The sequence below is a fragment of the Gopherus flavomarginatus genome, chromosome 1, assembly GCF_025201925.1.
Source record: "Gopherus flavomarginatus isolate rGopFla2 chromosome 1, rGopFla2.mat.asm, whole genome shotgun sequence".
Taxonomy (NCBI): domain Eukaryota; kingdom Metazoa; phylum Chordata; order Testudines; family Testudinidae; genus Gopherus; species Gopherus flavomarginatus.
In genome coordinates this window covers 63380621-63402798 of record NC_066617.1, presented here as the reverse complement: position 1 = coordinate 63402798, position 22178 = coordinate 63380621, and the positions used below count along the sequence as shown (strand labels likewise).

General features: G+C 46.7%; 2 protein-coding genes across 2 annotated transcripts in view; one reads left to right on the top strand and one right to left on the bottom strand.

The window, feature by feature from the left end:
• SLC16A7 (solute carrier family 16 member 7) overlaps nt 1-22178 on the bottom strand; it is a 627896-nt gene that overhangs the window by 102673 nt on the left and 503045 nt on the right. The gene's annotated exons all lie outside the window — the stretch shown is intronic.
• Nucleotides 13529-20484, top strand: LOC127040636 (uncharacterized). The gene is made up of 2 exons (XM_050935089.1): nt 13529-13635; nt 19513-20484. The coding sequence occupies exons 1-2, from the start codon at nt 13594-13596 to the stop codon at nt 20482-20484; spliced, it is 1014 nt and encodes a 337-aa protein (XP_050791046.1). The 5' UTR covers nt 13529-13593.

Genomic DNA, 22178 nt, shown 5'->3' with positions numbered 1-22178 from the left:
GAAGGGGGGTGAGGGAGAGAGGGCAAAATAAATTGGCGGTGGTATCCAAATTCTACCGTGCGTAGGACCCAATGATCCGAGGTTAATTGAGTCCACGCAGGGAGGAAGGAGGAAAGGCAGTTGGAAAACTGAAGGGGATCCTGGGGAAGGATTGGTGCTCTGCTCTCGGGCGCACCTTCGAAAGTTTGGTTTAGGGCCCGTCGCTGGTTTGGCGGGACCGTTATTGTGGCCCCCTTGGGGTCCAGACTGCCGCCTGCGGTTACCGCGACCGCGCCTTCTGCAAAAGTCTTGTCGTGGCCTGGGTGGGGGGAAGGGGCGCTGAGGCTGGCTACGGAAGGACCGTTGTTGGGTCTGTGGGGTATGCATCCCGAGGGAAAGCATAATCACCCGATTGTCCTTGAGACTCTGCAGCCTAGGGTCCATTTTCTGAGAGAAGAGGGCCTGGCCTTCAAATGGCAGGTCTTGGATGGTGTGCTGCAGTACAGGAGGTAGGCCTGACACTTGCAGCCATGAAATTCGTCTCATCGTGATTCCAGAAGCCACGGTTCTGGCTGCTGAATCGGCAGCATCGAGTGAGGCCTGGAGGGGGGTCTGTGCAACTTTCTTTCTTTCCTCCAGAAGGGCCTGGAATTCCTGGCGGGAGTCCTGTGGGACCAGTTCAGTGAACTTGCCCACCACCTGCCAGGTATTATAATTATATCTGCTAAGCAGGGCCTGTTGGTTCGCCACCCTCAGTTGGAGGCCCCCCACAGAGTAGACTTTAAGTCCCAACAGGTCCATACGTCTAGCCTCCCTTGATTTTGGGACGGGGGCTTGCTGGCCAGGGCGCTCTCGTTCATTCATGGATTGGATCACCAGAGAGCATGGAGGAGGGTGGGTTTATAAGTACTCATACTCTTTGGAGGGCACCATGTACTTTCGCTCCACCCCTCTGGCTGTAGGAGGGATAGACGCCGGGGATTGCCAGATGGTGTCCGCTTTGGCCTGTATGGAGCGGATGAATGGTAAAGCGACACGAGTTGGCGCATCCGCTGACAATATGTCCATTACTGGGTCTTCAACCTCTGGGACTTCCTCGACCTGTAGATTGATATTTAAGGCAACTCGCCTCAGAAGGTCCTGGTGAGCTCGGAGGTCAATAGGAGGCGGGCCTGATGAGGATGTCCCGGCTACCGCCTCATCTGGGAAAGAGGAAGAAGACAGACCAGCGACGAGTGGCTCATGTATGGACTCGTGGTCAGGAGGCATGTCAGGGTCTGGGAGGACCTGAGGGTCTGGTGCCAAAGGAGATTCGTCTGTACCCGCTGGAGGGGGGTGGCTAACAGTGGCCTCCGGTGCGTGATGTTCCAATGGGGCGGAGCATGATGGTACCGTGGGTTCGCCTTGGGCCTGGTGATATGCCCAAGGCGTCCAGAAGGACCACTGTTGAGGACCTTGGTCTGGACCTTGAGCCTCATGGAGAACCCGGCTGTATACCTCCGAATCCCCGTAGGAGGCACTATCGGCATGCGATGAGACAGACGCATGCCGCGATGGCCATGGTGGAGCGGAGACCACTTGAGGAGGAGCCCTGCGTCCAGCAAACTGTTCTCCATGCCACACCAGAGAGTGGTACCGGGTTCCATACCGGTACCGGGAGTGGGACTGGGACCTGCGACCGGCGCGGTGCCGGGAGGTCGACCGGGATCTTGAAGCTCTATGATGAGAGTGGCTGTGGCACGAACAGTGCCAGGAGCTGGATCGGCATCTGGAGTATCGGGCCGGTGAGTGGGATCTCGAGTGGTGCTGCGAGTACGACCAGTACCGAGAAGGAGATCAGTACCGGGACTGCAAGCGGTGTTGGGATCGGGATTGGTGCCGAGATCGAGAACGCTGGTGGGACCTCGATCTTGAGTAGTGCCTCTCGGTAGTGCCGATTGAGGGCGGTCTCACCATGGCAGGCTTGCCTGTTGACTGAATAACCCACACCAGCAGTGCCGAGGGTTGAGGCAGGGTGGGCTCCGTTAATGCAATCAGTTCCCTCGCCGTAGAAAATGTCTCTGGCGTTGTGGGAACGATGAGCTCTACCAAGGCATGCACCGGGGAGCTGTCAGGCCCTGGACTCAACAGCCCTTGTGAAGCCGGAATCAACGGTGCTGAGATTGTCGGTGCCGCGGCAGTTACTGGTGCCAGGCGGCTCGCCTTAGGCTGCTGCTCAGACTGCGGTGTAGATCGTGAAGCCGCAGGAGCTTTGAGCTTCTTGGCTCATGGGGAGAGGGAGCGGTGCCGGTTTCTGGGCCAGTGCTGGCTGGTGCCGAGATATCTTCGTGGTGCCAGAGCACTCCGGTGTTGACAAGGTAATTCTCCCCGGTGCGGACTGTCTGGCACCCGGTGCCGAAGGCTGAGGAGTGAGGGCTGCCTCCATTAGGAGCTGCTTGAGGCGAAAGTCCCGCTCCTTTTTCATCCACGGCTTGAAAGATTTGCAGATCTGGCACTTGTCTGTGAGGTGGGATTCCCCCAAGCACTTGAGGCAGGAGTCGTGAGGGTCTCCTGTGGGCATCGGCCTGCAGCAAGCCGAGCATGGTTTGAAACCCGGTGAGCCAGGCATGGGCCTGGGCATCGGGTGAGGGAAAGGGCTAATCCCCAACCCTCTGAACTATATACACTAACTATGAAAAGTTATTAAAAGTATTAAGTAGAACTATAGAGAATAAATTATATACACAATAAGTATTAGAACGGGCGGAAAGAAAGAACTGAGGAGCAGATGGGTTGGCAGGGGTATATATTCGGTGCCATAGCGGTGCCACGCCAGGGGGTGCCCAGCCGACCTACCGAGTGTTGCTAGGGTAAAAATCTTCCAACGAACGTGCACGTGGTGTGCGCACACCTAATTGGAATCGATATGAGCAAGCACTCGAAGAACTTGCTGCTCCCTGATTCCCTTGTGCTCCTCTTAGTTGGCACCTTCACCTGGGCACCTCAGGTAGGACTTTCATGTGGTTGAGCAGCAATGATTGTATTTTTGCTCCTCTCAGAATTGGAAACAAGAAAAAGGCTGTTTTCTTATATTTCCTGCTCAATGAGAAATCAGTATTACTGGCAACAATGTAGAAGTCCCTCTTGTAGACATAAACATGTAAGCGAGTGTGGTTATCTGTGGGTTGCTTTCTTGGAGGTTTGTTTGTGTTTCAAACAAATCTCCAGATGTTAGCTTACTACCAGCCCCTCTGAACTGACACTGCAGGGGTTTGCACAGACTTAGTCATCTCATTACTTGAACGCATCCTTCTTCTACAGTTTCTCAGTGTCTACTAGTTACATGTTGGCAGTGTCCTTGTGATATAGTATGGGAGTCTTCTAGTTAAAAATATCCCTATTCTGATTTTATAAACCATTTCCCATTTTAGAAATTGCCTTATCTTATTATGTTTGGTAACAAGATGATGCTTAGATAAACAAAGCAGCATACACAGTGAGACCATGGGTCTTAACCTAGCCTATGTGTTTTGCATTATTCACTAGACCGGCATGCTGCATAGTGAACGTGTGAATTTGAGGGCCATTGAATGCTGGATTTTTTCAGTATATCACAGTTACAGAAACACCTGTGCTTCAGCACTTTAATCTAATCAACTGTGAAACATTCACAATGTTCAACAGACCTAAAAATTTCTGATTTCTTACCTATGGTGTGATGGTCTAATGGCTTCATGTTGGGCTGCAATATGAAGAATCTCTGGAAACTGTTCCAAGAGCTATTAGATTCACCCCTTCCCTCTTTACACTGCCTGCAAAGTACACCTGTTAGTTTTTAATCACCAAATATATCTTTGGTTCTGAATTTATTTTTAGCACAGTTAATGTGGCTTTAAACAAAAGTGATTAAAACAACATGCGGAACATGGAACTGCAACAAGAAACCTGAAGCATTAACATGAGGTGAAATTATAGATAAAATGCGAATTTTAAGGACAAAGTCTCCTCTATAATGTTTCCTACTAAAATGCAATTGCTACATACCTCAAGGAACATAATAACCAAATTTACTTATTCAACATTCATCAAAATGTGTATTTCAGAATCTATTCTGTGTTTTGCTGTTTTAACTAAAAATTGCAATTACAGGACAGTGGCACCCCAGGACTCTAGCATATCCCAATGATAAAAACATTGTGTAGTTTCATTAGGCCAATAGAAGGGTCCTGCCCCATGTACGCAAGTATGGGGGAGAATGAGCTGGAGAGGGAAGGAGTGTTTGTATAGCCATCTGGAAAGGAGTCAGGTGAGCTACTGTGCCTGGGCAGGAAGTTCTCTTTGCTTTCTTGGACTCCCTTTCTGGTCTTCTTGGACTCTCTACACCTTGTCTCAAGCTTGGTGAAGAATGAGCTGGCATCTCTTGCAACTAATAGCCAGGAAGTGGTTTCACATAGGAGGCTGTCAGTGGAAGAGAGAATTTAGGGAGCAGGAACTATATGGGCCCTTTTTAAGTTCCCGAGAGAGATGTGTACAGGGCCATTAGTGTAAGAGGTTTCTTTAGCAGTTAGGAAGGAGAGGTGGAGGAAGAGCTGATAAAGAGAGGTGGAGGAAAGAGACGGGAGCTGAGTTTTCATTGATTCCGTCCTTAAACGTAGAGCCTTTAATGCAAGTATAGATTTCTCTGGGATTCTAACAAGTGATGAGGTAAAGAAAGCAGTCTTTGGAGATAATCACAGTTTGAGAACCATGGTTTTTTAAATTAAAAATGCAAAGATATATTTGATAGGAAAAAAATAGATTACACTGCTCTACAGCCAAAATGCTTCTGAAATAAATGTAGTCCAACTTTACTAATTCTGGGTCACTGAGAACAAAAATGATGCTTAAAATTGTTGATTGGCTCTAGTTTTCAAGATATGCTATTGGATCAGTATATACGACCCTTGACTTGGGAATGGCGGAGGATAAGTGAGTTATAAAGGGAAGGGATCTCAATTTAAACCAGAAATGACTAAAATACAACTTTGACTGGATCTATGAATAAATCTATGACTGGCTTTGGACAGTACTTGCTTTTGAGGCAAAACAATGAATGATGCAATCTGAAGCTGGTATTGCGTCATACATGATATGAATTGCATCATGTTATTCCTAGAAGTCATGGATGATGCAATCATAACGAAGCTTACATCACTCTGCTGAACAAATTGCCCTATATCAGCTCTAGAAATCATACAGTGTCGTGCTCTCTTATTTGTCAGTGTTTGATTTTGCAAAGGGACACATTTCTGTTTAGCCAAAGTGAGCAGAGATGCCTCGTACTTGTGTGAGCAGTGCAGATAACTTCTGCTATGTTTGTGGTGAAGTGACTTTTGCATCCTAAATCGCAGTCTAACCACTATGATTAAGAAAGCCTATCACCTTTATTTTGGCTGCAAAATTGGAGATCAGGACAAGAGGTGGGCCCCACACATATGCTGCAACACTTGTGCAACAAATCTTCGCCAGTGGTTGAACAGGAATAGGAAATCTATGCCTTTTGCAGTGCCAATGATTTGGAGAGAGCCAACAGATCATACCAGCAATTGTTACTTCTGCATGGTGCCTCCAGTTGGGAAAGGTGTGTCAAAGAAGAAAAAGTGGACTGTGCATTATGCAAACATTCCATCAGCTATACGCCCAGTACCCCACGGAGAAGGACTGCCGGTTCCTGATGCACCAGAATCCTTCTCACTTGAGTCAGACGAGGAAGAGGAAGAGGATGAAACTTCTGGTCCTGAACCATCAATGTCACAGGACTCACATTTTCTCCCATCCTCCTCCTCTGAACCACACCTCCTAACACAAGGTGAACTGAATGACCTTGTCAGGGATTTGGAACTACCCAAGAGTAAGGCAGAGCTGTTGGGCTCCAGACTACAGCAGCGGAATCTCCTGGCAGGCTGTCAGGGCAAATGGAGCCCATCAATGCTTGCAGGCTATTGCTGGACAGTGACAAGAGATGCTCCATTTAATGAATACAAGAGACAAGCCAAGAAGCGCCAAGTAGACACTGAATAGGACTAAACTATGTACATAACAGTTTTTTGCCTTTTGTTTCATAATACATTTTATTTATAGAACCCTTTTGCTGATTTTTAAAGTGTTACATAAACAAGACAGGTGAAATATTATCATGTAAGGCAACCATAAACACATGAAAAGACCTAGGTTTACAATTTATGATAAAAACTCTACTATCTACACAATATACATAGACATAAAATGTAAAAACTTAAATATCTTAGAAACAGTAGCCATTCAGTTGTTTTAATTGTCATATTTGAATTCAGCACATCAAAATACATAATAAATATCACATTTTATCTCTGAAGCAGACGACTTCTCAAAAATTGTAGACCAGTGTTATTAGTAAGGCTAGGACTTTCCTCTACTCCATTTCTTAGGCATGGTCTACACTAGGGGGTAGGGGTGGGAAGAAATCAGTCTAAGTTATGCAACTTCAGCTATGTGAATAACGTAGCTGAGTCAACTGCTGCTGCTCCCCCGTCAAGTCTGCCTGCGCCTTTCGTAGTGGTGGACTACAGGAGTCAACAGGGTCAATTTATTGAGTCTAGACTAGATGTGATAAATCAACCCCTGCTGGATCAATCGCTGCCCATCGATCTGGTGGGTAGTGTAGACATACCCTTAGATAGTGCAGCTCTCACTCAGTATATTGCAAAGGTTTAAAAGTTCTCACTGGGTGTCCTGGTAAGGTGTACGGCCTTATCTTGTCATTACTGAACACGATGACAGGATATGGGTCTATGTAAGCAACTGAGATGAACCTTTTATTTTTCAGTCAATTACCTCAATGCTGTCTCATTAATTTATTATATCTATTTATAAGTATGTCTATGGATTACAAGCATCACAGAAACTAAGCACCTCAGAATAATTAATTACTCCAAAACATTCATTCAAAAGGATACATTGTAGCAACAGGAGAGAATCTCATGCCTAGAATTGTAGAGTACCAGTAACTCATTCTCTTCTTCCTTATCCCTAAATCACTTATCCCACCTCCCCAAAAAAACCTTAATTTTAAAATTGTTCCTTTTCATGACAAATGGTACCTTCCCCAGGGAGAGTATTACATAAGAATTGCAAAAGCAAATAAAAAGATTCAGCATCAGTATTGGACAAAGTCAATAACTTTTCATTGAAAAAAGTGTTTTGACCAAAAATAAAATAGTTGATGAAAGTTATGTATTGGTTGAAATTTTCCAGTTGTTTTATGAGGGGGAAATCAGAAAACTTTTTTTTTTTTGGTAAGTTGTCAATAAAAATGTTTACTGAAAACTATTACTGAAAACCAAAAGATTTCACTGATAATCCAGTTTTCAACCTGAAATGCCTTTTAAAAACTGAATTTTGAGATTTAATTTATTTTTTGCTGAAAAACCAAGATCATTTTGTGGGAAATGTAGAAGAATTTATTAAAATTATTTCCTGTGACAAGTATTTGGCATTCTTTTACCAGAACTAATACATATGCTATATTGGTGGTCTACACTCAGCTTTCAGGTTGAACCCCACCTATGGAAGTAGAATGCCCTTACCTCTTATTCCCAGATAGCGACATTTGCTAACTTGGGAAAAATAATTCTGAAAAGGAGAGTACATTGTGTAAATATATCTTTTTTGTTTGTTTCAAACTATATGGCTTCATCAACCTTTTCTCCCCCTACTTCTGCCCTAAAGGTTTTTGCACTGAGTTTTGGGTTTCAGGAAATTAAAAGTGAAACTTAGTAAAAAAAACAAGATCATGTCAAAATTGTACAAATCCCAGAAACCTACCAGTGTTGGAGATCTACAACATAAATCAGTCCACTTCCCTTTCAATGCATGCTTACAGGAGGTAAGTGATAACGCCAAAGTCACCTAGTATTTGGTTCAAGTTGGGCCTTAACAAAACTTTCTAACCTAATTTCTGAATTTGGGACACTAGCTAAAGTCAGACAATTTAAGGTTTTTCTTTCTGCAACTTATCTAAACAGCTTTTTCTTTACCACCTAGAGTCATCTGTCCTTCTTCTAACAGGAGACCTTCCCAACCTTGAGATTTCCCAGAAAATAAGGTTTTTATTATCTTTTAAAATAGATCGTGACAGTAGTATAGTAGAGCTGCTGAACTGCACTGTCTAAACCACCTACAAGGAATTCAAACTGCAGAAGCACTTTAAAAGAGTGACCCTGCCAAAGTGCAATTTTCTTTTCAAACAAAATACACCTTCTTTGGGGCTGGGGGGACCACAAAGGCAAGGAAGAGAAAAGAGGAGAATTCTAGTCAGCAAAAGATATAAAGGAAAAAGGAAGATATTCTGCCAGGTAAGGAAATACTCCAGAGAGCAAGAGTGAAAATAAACAAAGAATTTTTCTATTTCCTTCTGAGCATTGCCCAAGGGGAGTGCTTTGACACAGAAGTGGTGTGTAGATAACTAAAGGTGTCTTTTCCTTATAGGCACTGTAAACAGGGAGAGTGATCATCTGTATTCCAAGGAATGTTAACCTTAATTCAGCAATTCTGTTTTCTTGAGGACTTGCCTAAATTATATGGAAAGAATGGCTACCTACAGTGGCAAATATGTTCTTTGAGAATGTTATCTCTGTATATTTGTACTTCAGAGATGCGGTTTCCCCTCTGTCTGCATGATCAACTTTTGCAGATCTTCTGGAAAGAGGTGCCCATTGGGACCACATGTAACTTCTTATGGTACGAAGCATAAAGAGCTGAGGTTATAAAAAGGGTTGTGCAGCCCCACTTCCCTCAGTTCCCTTCCCCTGAACTCAAGAGTCTTATCGCAGCAGAACTGTGAGGAAGGAGGAAAAGGTGGTAGAGCAGTATAAATAAGCAGATGGAGCTCTCTTGAACACCACAAGTAACTAACTTATTTTCTGTTTGAGGTGTCCTCTGGCTAAGGTCACTTGTGGAAGTCTAGCTACCAGTACAACTCTCAAGATCATGGGATGAGAAGTATTAATTAAACAAGGAAACTTCATCTTCTGGGATCATGCTCAGACCCCAGCACTAAAAACTTCTCAGTGTTTCTATTTTCTTCCTGCCTTTGTGTTTTAGGGCAGCATCAATACACTCTCAAAGTGAAAGTGCTGCATGCTGCTTAGGATACAGTGCTGAAGAGCCCTACCTGGATGGTCTGGTGCTATGGGACTGAACTTTTGCTGCCTAGTAAAATACAAAAGGGAGAATCTGCATTGGGCATGTCCCAATGGAACAAAGCACATTAGTACTGAAGGAGTCTCCAGGATTGATAGAACAGTAGATGACAGGACTAGCACTGGATTTCTTTTGTATCTGAGAAGCTTTGGTCATCAACAAACACCTATACTGGTGGGTTCCTTACTGGCCTTCCTACTGATATGTTTCCAGCATGAGAAGGATCACTTCTTGAAGCCTATGTTTCCAGTTCCCATTAAAGTCATACAAATACAGCTATGGATCCCAGTCTATCTGGCATCAACCTCTCAGTTGCTGGGTTTGTCCCCAGCTTTTCTGGCTTTGAAACCAAAGACTGCGTACTATGTCTGGATGCTTGATCTCGGGATCAGGCTTTTAAGGGATTAAAAAAACTAAAATGACATAACATGAACATTACATTAAATGTATTAAAAACTGGATAACTGATAGGTCTCAAAAATGTAACGGTCATCGAGCAGCAGGGTCCCAAAGGCATCACTTCTTTGCTCTACATTTTTATCAGTGACCTAGAACAAAACAAAAAAACACGACTGATAAAGTTTGCAGATGACACAAAAACGGGGGGAGTGGTAAATAGAGACAGGTCAAGACTTCCAAATGATATTTATTGCTTTGTAAACTGGGTGCAAGCAAACAATATGTATTTTAATACTTGTGGAATGGAAACAGTGACTCTGAAAAAGATTTGGGAGTTGTAATGAAAAATCAACTTAAAATGAGCTCCCAATGTAACACTGTGCCAAAAGAGCTGAGGTGATCCTGGGATGCATAAATAGGGGACTCTCAAATATAGTTGGAGAAGTTATTTTACCTCTGTATTTCGCACTTGTGCAACCAATGTTGAAATACTGTGTCCAGTTCTAGTGCCCAAAGTTCAAGAAGGCGGATAGTAAATTGGAGAGGTTTCAGAGAAGGACCACAAAAATAATTAGAGGATTAGAAAATATGCCTTATTTGTGATAGATTCAAAAAGAGTCTAACCTATTTATCTTAAAGAGAAGATTAAGGGGTGACAATTAATTAGTCTGTATGTATGTATGTGTGGAACAAATATTTAACAACAGGGCTTTTCACCAGAAAGTATGTGCACCATAAAATGTTGCACCAGAAGTTGAAGCTAGGCAAACTAGAAAAACAAGATCGAGAAAAGAAGTGCTAATGCCCTTGAATATAAGGATTAAAATCCACTAAGACTTGTAAGTGAAGTAAACAGAATTCAGTTCAATTTCAAACATTGTAGTAGTATGTTCATAAATGTTCAGAATCTTAGATATAGCATTACCAGCTTGTGTAATACTTACTCATTTGAGGCCTGATCCAAATCTTATTGAAGTCAATGTGAGTCTTTCCAGCAACTTCAATGGATTTATATTATTTATCAACAAAATTTGCAGTGAATATGCTAATATCATCATCTAGATAATTGTTATAGGCTCTTTTTAAAATAATGTGAGGCCATTTTATTAGTAGCTTTATAAATATACATAGCAAAGCAAAGACTCACCAGTGCAGCGCCTCCTGCTGGTTATCCTGGGAATTAGCTCAATTCCAGCTCAGAGCACCCTCTGCTGGCCAGTGACTCACCTGCCACTGGCACCTATGTCCCTCCCAGACCCTGGTGCCCTTTACCTTGGGCTGCAGCCCCCTCAGTACCCCTTACTCTGGGTTTCCCCTCCCAGGGGAACCCCCAACCCTCTAAACCCACCTTGCCTCAGAGGCTACTACCAGTTATCATCTACCCCCCGCTCACTGGGGCAGACTGCAGTTTGTAATGGTCATTCATCATTGCCAAGGGGTTAGGACCAGCTGCCTCTGCCTATTCACAGGCTGTATCTCTACAACCCCAGTACCTGTTTTGGACCTTTCTCAAGGCCTGAAGCCTGGAGCTCCCCAGCTCCTCTTGCCTTTCCCCAGCCCTGCTCTGTTCCCTAGCTCCCAGGCAGGCAAGTTCTTCTCTCTCCAGAGCAAGAGAGAGACTGCTCCAGCACTTGGCCCCCCAGCCCTCTTATCAGAGCCAGCTAGGCCCTAATTGATCTGGCCACAGCTGTGGTCAGCTACTCAGTCAGCTTCCTGAGCTGTTCTCATTCCTTCTTCCCAGCTGCAGCCCTCTCCAGGGCTGCTTTTAACCCCTGCCTACTGGAATGGGGTAGCTGCCTCACTACAATATATATGCAGATTATCTGTATAGGAAATGTATTCAAATGAGAAAGTTATAGGCACAAGTACAGTAGAACCCATCCTAGATAAGAGTGGTGAGGATTCAAATATGTGTTGTATCGTTGTAGATCTTAAACTTGCAAATTATCTCTAAGACAAATAGATGATGTTACCACAGTGTCTGTACTACTCATATTCTTCTGTATACAATTTTGTAAATTGAGTCTTAATTTTTTTCAGGTTCTTTCTCTCACACATTTCTCCCTATTTATTCTGAGCTTTGTAAATTAAACCAAACTGCTCAATAAGTAACAGAAGGAAGGAGTGAAATACACACAATCCCTATGAATATATGGACATTACTGTGCTTTAAAGTACCTAACCTTTGTCCATCTCTAATACAGTTACATAGTCTTGTGATAATATGCTGCCCTGCAGAAGGTAGACTTTGACTGGGCTTGTAATCTTTAATCTTTCAAGTCAAACAGAAGATGCACTTGTCAAATGTCAGTGTGCAATTTTCAGTACATCTGCAAAAAGAAGCAGGGCAGATAGAGTATATTAGAATATACTCTAATAGGTCTTTTACTAGAGAATACAAATCTTCTATTCAGGTGTTAACTTCATTTTATATCAATATAAACATATATGTAAGAGTGCATGTTTTCTTTTACATTCTCTACAGAACACTTTGATTCCAGATTCCAACTGGATCATCTCTTGGAAACGCAGAGGCTTCTATTTTATGACATTTCATATCCTCATGAACCCTTTAATGCATATTTTCTGGTGCACAGTATTTGAAGATGCCTTTCTCTCGCCCTCTCCCCAATGCTCGGTATTTCTACATTAAAGAAAGTAATAAAAAAATTTGTATATAGGTGTTTTTACTGATCATCTAGATCTTATTCAGGGATAGTAAAAATGCCCCATCTTCAAATACTGGTACAGTATTCCTAAATATGTGTCCACCCCACCCCACCCCAGTTGTCCAGTATAAATTCAGCTAAGGACATTCAAGAACAATCTGTCAACCTATATACGGTGGATGTATTTATTTCCCCACAATTTCTGAGCCAGTTTTGCAAACTTCAGCCATCCAATAAATCTTACACATGCAAGTAACCCCATTGAAGCCAATTTGACTGCTCAAGAAAGAATGGATTACTTACATAAATGGAAGTCATAGTCAGGATTGGGATTTTTATCCTCCTCAGACAGTAGAGTACGCTGTCCCATCTTGCATCTGATAAGAGAATTACTACCAGCATTGCATTCCATTGCTAATTGCACTCTATCATTGCACTCTATCATTGTCTAAGTCTGGAAAGGGGGAAGTAGGAGAGTGGAGGAGAAGAGTAGAGGGAACGAGAATGTGGGGAGGGAAACTGTGACACTGAAAAGTGCACTAAAAAGTGAGAAGTTAGGTGGCAAAGGCAGTTGGGTAAGAGGAAGATGCTAGTCATTTTGAATTCTAGATTCCTATTTGAATCTAAATATCTTGCTATATATAAACACAAAGGCAGTTGGGTAATGTCCGTTACAGCTATTCCCCTATTCCATTTTGTTTCCCCAGACTCCATTTTGTTTTCTGTTCTCCTGTGGCCGCCCTTCCCTGGCTGTTAAGTTGTTTACCAGGGCCACTGCCCTTCTCAAAGGGAGGGCCCCTTAAGTTGTTTAACAAGAGCCATTGCCCTTCTCAAAGGGATGGCCACTTGTGCTGCATGCTAAGTGGGACCACTGCCCTTTTCAAAGGGTTAGTCCTGTTATCACCTCGTTGAACCTGGGCTTGGTGTAGGGTAGGCAATGTCCAGAGCTGCAAGGCCTATTGTGGTTTTAAGATCCTGGGCATGAGTCATAGTCTCATGTGCTCTTGAGTCACCTATTGCACAGGACTATGTCCAGGCATGTCTCTGGGCTTACCTTCAGTTTTTCCCCTGTGCCCCCTCCCCTGTGACAGAGGGAGCCTATCAGGATTACTGGTGGGAAACTGCCCAAGTTTGCCTTTAAAACCAGACATTTTTGAAACACACCTCAGAAAGGTTCCTGCATTGCTGCCTGGTCTGATCAGCCTGGGGTTCTGGGGGGTCCTTTCTCCGCTCTCGTTTTATTTTTGAGTGTACCCCCGTTTTTGAAACCCCCTCCACGAAGAACGAATTGCTACCTGAGAGATCTCCTGATTATTGAGACTGTACCGAACCCTCCTTGCCTCTTCTGATGTTGCTGCTGCTTCTGCCTTTGCTGCTGCCTTGGGGACTGGTAAGAATCCCTCTGTAAAACTTTCTATACTTTTATTTTATTATTTTAGCTGCTGGCTCTGTTTCCCCAGCACACAGACTCAAGCTAAACCTTGGTCTGTGTCTTAAAACCTCTCTTAAACTACAGGGCTCTTTGCCACTGCTAAGCTCTGCTCCTGTGGGCTTTGCCTTGGGGCTCTCTGCTTTCAGCTGTATCCACCGCTGTAGCCACCATCCCTTGGCTTCCTTGGGAGCTGGGTCCTGGATACATACCACTCTGCCCTCTGTAACCTCCCCATAGCATAAGGTGCACCATAGGTCTTGTTTTTTTTTTTAATTTAATAAGTCATAGTTTGTTAAGATTGTAGAGCTTGTAAGTTTCTGTGATATTTGTTGTGTTGCCTAATTGTTGGTTAAGATAAGTTTAGAAAATCATTGCCTGGTTGTATTCTGTAGCTTCTTGTCATTTTATATAAGTTTGATTAAGTTAGGGGATAGATAAGGTTTTTACTATTTGAATTTGTCTTCCCACTGCCCCAATCCCCCCCCCCCCGAGCTCCCCAGTCACTCATTGCAGTCTCTCTGCTGTTTAAACTTGCAGCCTGTCTGCTCTCTGTGTCTCCCTGAGTTTAAATCTCCCTCTGTAGCGCCTCTATCTTTGGTTTCTGCTCCACCACGTGCTCCTCTTCCCCCATCCCCTAACCTCATTCCTCTACCACTGCCTTTCTCTCTCTCTCTCTCTCTCTCTTTTAATCCCTTCCCCCACGTGTTCACCCCGCTCCTACTGCTGCCAAACCTCAATTGTATTACTGAAGTCTAGCATAAAACCCCATTGGTTACCCTTTTTCTCTCTCACACACCTCACATTTTATATTTACACCACTGTGACACATTTTTACCTAGAGTTGTTGGTTATTTAACACATTTTACCCATAACTGTTAGTTGGTTATATGCTGCTGTGACACACCCTTTACCTAGAAATTGTTAGCTACCTGTTACATTTATACTTCAGTGTTAGTTGGTTACCAACTGTATTGTACCCCACTGTATTGTACCCCACTATTGAAACCCCCTATACTATACTAAAAGAACTCCCTCCCCAATTGCCTACCTTAACAAACCCCATACCCCTCACTATTAAATTTTCCCTGTTTTTGCATTTTCTTAATAAAGTTTATTTTGCACCCCACCTGTGTGGTAATTGCTCCCCAAGATCCCATATACCTGCAGGCAGGGACATGGCGTCACGAACAGGATCTTGGGGTAACAATTACTGCCCTCCCTGTCCCTGGAAAGAGGCCAAGACCTCTGGGACAGAGGAAGATCAGACCAACCACCTACAATACCACTTGCTGCAAAGTAAACAGCAGCCTAAGGCCCTAGAATGGGTCTGTACTATTGGCAAAGGCCAGAGCTCCAGGGTGTATACCACCCACCTGGGGCTCACTGATGTGGGGTGCCTCTTAACCTGCCACCCCACATTCAGGGCCAGCCCTGCTGATTCCAGCCTCCGGCCAGTCTGCACTAAGGCAGGAGAGCCAGCCGCAGATTCAGATCCCACCCGCCTCTGGAGAGAGGTGGGAAGGGTTGTGAAAGCCTGCAGGGGGGCTCCATCTAAGCTCGCCCCTGAACCTCGAATTTTGCAGGGGTCCCCCACCCACCAGATATTAACAGAACTGGTGCAGAAGCTGGATGAAATTCGAAAGCCCAAGAAACTGTGGCATGACATATATAAGCCCCAAAAGGTAGCCACAGTTACCTATGAGATCCTGGCTCAGGCCCTTGATAAACTAACTGTTTTCCATGGGGCCCTAATGACCTCAGCCAAGGAGACCACTAGCCAGGCTAGCCAGGAGGGACCACCGCTGACCTCTAGCCTGCCCAGTCCCAATAAATCCCCTGAAAAACCACCCCCATATACCCACCCAGAGGCCTCATCTCCCCTCAAGAAAACCCCACTATACCCAGCCCTACCTTCAGCCCCTCTAGAGGCCCAAGCCCATGAACCTGCACCCACTATCACCTCTGGTGAAGCCCTGCCGGTATCCATCAGTCGTATAAAGATTGATAACCAGGGCAATACCACACAGGTGACAGAACTCCGACCTCGCTCCAAAGCAGAGATGAAGAAGTTCATCTCGGACACCGCTAGGGGGGCCAATGAGCCACCGCTACTGTGGCTAGGCCGCCTGGCTCTGGAAAACGGACAAGAGTTAGTGGATAGAGAAGAGGGCATAGTATTAGCCAGGACCAGTAGCTGGTCCAGGGGTCTCTCAGGGAGCCTGGTAATATCTAACACTGCATGGCCGCTGACCGCCCCAGCACTGGCCTTCCTCCATTTACAGCACTCCCTTCAAGGGATCCAAGTCCCCAGAGGAAGCGTCAAGGACATCTCTTCCCTCAGATGTGCCATCGCAGGGGGGTCCATCATGCTGTGGTCCCCTACCCAACACCCTCTGGGGCTTACTCAGGCTCAGATTAACCAGGTCAATGCCTTCAGACACGTTATTGACCCCACCGAGATACCCATAGACGAAGCTGCCATTGACTTAGCCATGGATAGCAGTACCACCCCTGACACTGGGGCAGTTCTGTGGCTAAGGGGGTATGCTAGGCGCCCCATTGGGTGACTCTATGAAGCCCTCGAGAAAATAAGATGGCCCTCAGCCCAAGCTCTACCCATCAGTCCACCCCCACCACACGCCAGTCCACACCCCCCACATGCCAGTTCACAACCCAGGCCCCAGTACTCACAGCATTCATTTACAGAACGCAAAATTTTTGGGTTCTTATTGTACAAGGGCCTCACTAAGGAGGTTGTACGTAAGCTCAATAGTGAGCAGCAAAGAGCCTTGGCCATAGCTCTGGGATGGGAAGAGCGCTCAGAACCTTCCCAGCCAAAAAACGGGTAATGGCCGGGTGCTTGGCGGCGGCCAGCACCCGGCAAGGGGACCCCCGCCCCTATTATCCGCTAGTTTTTGACAAGGGTCTCGTCATCCCCTTTTTGCTGGACACGGGGGCACAGGTGTCCATTGTTCCTCCTCACGTCCCTCACACCCCCACAGGACACACCATTTATGTGCAAGGCCTCAACAGCACAGAACCCCGTGCAGAAGTAAAGGTACACGCATCCATAGGCCACACACCAGTAACATTTCGGGCCCTAGTGGGACCCATGCCACTCCTTGGGGTTCGGGAGCTACGGCGTTTTAAACTGGCCGAAGCCGTGCTTGATGCACTACCAGTCACCCTATTGGGTGCCAGTGCCCCCCATGAACCTGAACTTCTCAACCCCACACCCTGGAAATACAGACCCATACCCACAGCCCCAGAAGGTCAACCACACATTGCCCAGCTCATTGAAACATTGCTTAATGATAACAAGATTCGGCGTGTGTCAGCGAGCAAATACTTGTCCAGTGCATGGGGAATCCCAAAACCACACAAAACCAATGAGTACAGGATGGTTATAGATTATCGCGCCGCTAACAAACACATACGATCAGTAGCATTCGCCGCCAAATGGGATATCCCCACTATAGAACGCATCCTACTGGACGACACTAACCAATGGGCCTGTACAATAGACCTAAAAGATATGTTTTATCAGATCCCCCTCTATGACCCCAAGGGATTGTTAAACTTCGCTTACCAGGGAGCCCAGTACCAATGGCAAGCGTGTCCCCAAGGGTACAAAAACTCACTTGCCTGTGCCAGTGAGGCCCTAACCCGCACATTAGAGAAGGTACCATCCCTCCCCAACATTCATGTTGTCTATTACATGGACGACATTCTTATAACTGGCACCATACCAACTGAAGTACAAAAGGTCACTGAACAGGTTCAGGCCGCTTTATCCACCGATGGGTGGAACCTCAGTTTGCCTAAAAGTGTCCTCACTGCTACTTCTACCTTTCAGTTTTTAGGTTTTACTGTAGAAAAGGGACAGCTACGCCACTTAACTTACCACCCACTCACGAATTCTTTCCCCTTGGGGGTAGCTCCCCCCAGACGTGAAGTGCAGCATGTGTTAGGTGTAATTAACTATCACAGACAGTTTCTCCCTGCTGCTTTGTTGCCACAACTATCTGTTTTGCAGCAATATGCCAGGAACATTAAAACCCCTTGGACACCAGAGGCCGAGCAGGCGGTGTCTTCCCTGGCTGCCTGGTTGGGCTCTGGGCCCACCTTGGCTCGATGGAATCCCACCAACCCTATTGAGATTACCCTCACTGTGTCCTCAGACCATGTGGCCGTAACTGTGTCCCAAGAGGACCTCCCTGTCCACAATCAGGCCCGGAAGTTGTCAGGACCCGAATATCGTCATGGGCCTGTGGGCATTGCCATGCTTGCTGTCCAGTGTGCTCTCCCATGGGGTAAATCTGCCACAGGCACCCTAAAGGGGCCTCATGTGGAGCTTCTCCCATACCTCACCTTCACCCCGGCCCCCCAGTTCCAGGGAGCCCCTGCTACCTGGGAGCGACTCGTTTACCAGGCCCAGGAGGTATTTGGACATTGGGCCCTCAAGTCCTCCTCCACTGCAGCTCCCACTGAGCCGGGGGCTATTGCCCAACTGAGTGCCTATGCCCCTTGGATTGTATCTGATGGGGGCACATCGCCTTCTCCCCGAGCAGGAATGCTGTGTGCTACCTGTAACACCCTCAAAGTTAAACCCTTAGATTTTTCCAGCTCAGCTCAGAAGGCCGAAGCAGAAGGCGTCCTACTGGCAGCCTCTCACATTGTGGCAGGCCACCCGAAAACACGCGTGGTCCTGGGAGTGGACTCAAGCTACTGCGTGTCCATCCTGATGGGAGAAGGACGGCCCACCGCTCATGAAGAAATATGGGCACAGATTACTCAACTGGCAGCACAGTCCAAGCTGCCATGGTTTGTTACTCATTGTCCTTCACACAGGTCTGACAGTAACCCTCTTCATTCCAGCCTGGATCTACAACTCCGAGAATATAAGTGTAACATATCCCAGGTTAACATTATCTCTTGCAGTGATCCCTTCATCACCTGGCTTCATAAAGAGTGGGGGCACCTGCCTGCCCGTGCCCTACATCAGCTGTTGACTGACCGAGGGAGACGAACATCGAGCGTGTCTAGGCAGCAGTGCACCCAAGCTGTTCAAGGGTGTCTGAGCTGCCAACAGGCACGAGTCACTAACAAGCCTGTCTATGCTCATGGTGCTTATAGCCCTGAGCACTTTAGCCCAGGTAAAACCTGGCAGATGGACCTCATTGGCCCCCTCCCGGGGGCCAAACAGTATCCAAAGGGGCTTGTAATAGTTGACCTAGGGTCTCGTCAGTTAATGTGTTCTCCCCTCAGGCGATCTACTGCACCAGCTGTTTCTGTAGCCCTTCTCCAGGTAATTGCTGCCTGGGGGGCACCCGAAGAGATCCAGACCGATGGAGGGCCACCGTTCACCAGTAAAGCTATAGACCAGACGGTGTCCCAGTGGGGGGTGCGTCTTCACACCCACCTGCCATATCACCCCCAAAGCAACGGAGTCGTGGAGAGACGGATCGGAATGCTGAAGACCCAGATTCGGGCCATACTTGGCAACCCTGATTACAAGGGGTGGGACCGGGTCCTGCCTCAAGCCCTCATTTCCCTTAATACAGCATACAGCCGATGGCCAGAAATTGCTCCTAAACCACGGGAACCTTGGAAACCTGCCTATAGTATTTCTCAGCCAGTGTGGGTCTCTATTCCCAATGCCCAGGGAACCTGCACTCCACTAGCAGCCACCATCATCACACCTGGCCGGTTCCCTAACACCTATCATATTCAAATAGATGGACGGGGCAAGCCTGACCTGGTCCACCACAACTGGCTTAGTGTTCGGTCATAACAGGCCCTAAGAGGGGCCACCTTTCTTTTATGTCTCCGTAGGAATCAGTCGCCATGATTGCCACCCCGCCTCGAGAAAACCCTCTGGTTGCCTGGTTGAGAGCCTACGCCCTACAGGAGGTCCTCATCGGGAACCTGTCAGATGTCCCCCCATCACACGATTGCGTTGCCTGTACAAGACCAAAGGCCTCAGAGGGAGGGTCCCCCTTCCTCTGGGAGTTCCTCCCCCTCACGAACCTGACTCCACAGCATCCAGCTTCAGCCTGCAACAACACAAACTGGGTTCATCGGCCTCTGTTCACGTGCAACACCACCAGCGACGACCGAAGACCCAACTCATTCGCCCCTGTTGCGGTGACAGGACCACTCCCAGCAGCCCCCTGCATCGTGTTCTTTGGCTTCTCCAATCCCACTCCGTTGGGGCAGTATCCCAATTGCACCCAATGGTTCATAGGACCTCGGCCTAACTCAAACCCCAAGAAAGGAAGCTCAAGATACCGCACTGAGTTCACCAGGTTTATTAATCATCTTTCAACAAGTACAGTGTTTAACCCCACCCAATACTTATCCACAGCTCAGACCCATGTAGAACTGAGACAGGTCAGAGCCGCCCACCTACTATGGATGGAGGTCGATATACCACCTGGCCAGAAATCCCCCCAGCGAAGCTCCATCCATGACCAGTTTTTACCCTCTTCCCCAGGACAAGTGTGGCTCTGTGGGAACAACATTGCCCGGACTGCTCTACCCGCATTCCCAAAGGGGGTATGTGCCATCGGGCAACTCGTCATAAAGGGAGGAGGGCTCTTTCACCACCGTCGCCCCTTCTTCTCCTCACCACGCAAACGACGAACAGCCACCGCATGGGAGCGACTCAAGTCAGCCACCGAGATGGTCATAGGAGGGTACATACAGTTTAACCCCCTCTCATACAGTTTAACTTTACAGCAAATCCGTGGACTGTCGCTTGGTCTGGAGGCCCTCACCAACATCACAGCAGAAGGACTTCGTTGAACCAGCGACGCCCTCACTATCCTAGCCAACTACGCCGAGCAGAACGGTCTTCTGATCCAGACCATCCTACAGAAGGACTTTTGTGTCGCCTTGGAGGACCTCGATCCTCGCTTTAAAGGACAATGTTGCCTGCGCCTTCAGCCTGGGTGGAACAATGTCTCAGCCGTGGCTGACCAACTATCCTCCCTCGCCGTCCAGATTCGTAAAGAGCGTAAGCAGTGGGATTGGTGGCAAGCTCAGTGGTCCAGCTGGGGGTTGGGGACCTGGGCTCAGTCCATCAAGCAGTGGCTTATTACTGTGGCTATTGTTCTTGTGGCCTTTCTGTTGGGGATAGCAGTGGTCAAGCAGCTAATTCATAAGGTTGTGTCAGCCCTGCCTTTGCAGGTGAGGTATTCCTCCATCCCCTTGGACAGCAGCAAACCACCACCTCCATACTACGAAGACGATGACTTGTAAAACCTTTTTTTTCTTTTTTTTCTTTTTTTGGTCTTTGCATGGGACATCCCCCTCACAGCCCGTTCAGGTCGGCCAGGGGGGCATGTCCGTTACAGCTATTCCCCTATTCCATTTTGTTTCCCCAGACTCCATTTTGTTTTCTGTTCTCCTGTGGCCGCCCTTCCCTGGCTGTTAAGTTGTTTACCAGGGCCACTGCCCTTCTCAAAGGGATGGCCACTTGTGCTGCATGCTAAGTGGGACCACTGCCCTTTTCAAAGGGTTAGTCCTGTTATCACCTCATTGAACCTGGGCTTGGTGTAGGGTAGGCAATGTCCAGAGCTGCAAGGCCTATTGTGGTTTTAAGATCCTGGGCATGAGTCATAGTCTCATGTGCTCTTGAGTCACCTATTGCACAGGACTATGTCCAGGCATGTCTCTGGGCTTACCTTCAGTTTTTCCCCTGTGCCCCCTCCCCTGTGACAGAGGGAGCCTATCAGGATTACTGGTGGGAAACTGCCCAAGTTTGCCTTTAAAACCAGACATTTTTGAAACACACCTCAGAAAGGTTCCTGCATTGCTGCCTGGTCTGATCAGCCAGGGGTTCTGGGGGGTCCTTTCTCCGCTCTCGTTTTATTTTTGAGCGTACCCCCATTTTTGAAACCCCCTCCACGAAGAACGAATTGCTACCTGAGAGATCTCCTGATTATTGAGACTGTACCGAACCCTCCTTGCCTCTTCTGATGTTGCTGCTGCTTCTGCCTTTGCTGCTGCCTTGGGGACTGGTAAGAATCCCTCTGTAAAACTTTCTATACTTTTATTTTATTATTTTAGCTGCTGGCTCTGTTTCCCCAGCACACAGACTCAAGCTAAACCTTGGTCTGTGTCTTAAAACCTCTCTTAAACTACAGGGCTCTTTGCCACTGCTAAGCTCTGCTCCTGTGGGCTTTGCCTTGGGGCTCTCTGCTTTCAGCTGTATCCACCGCTGTAGCCACCATCCCTTGGCTTCCTTGGGAGCTGGGTCCTGGATACATACCACTCTGCCCTCTGTAACCTCCCCATAGCATAAGGTGCACCATAGGTCTTTTTGTTTTTTTTTAATTTAATAAGTCATAGTTTGTTAAGATTGTAGAGCTTGTAAGTTTCTGTGATATTTGTTGTGTTGCCTAATTGTTGGTTAAGATAAGTTTAGAAAATCATTGCCTGGTTGTATTCTGTAGCTGCTTGTCATTTTATATAAGTTTGATTAAGTTAGGGGATAG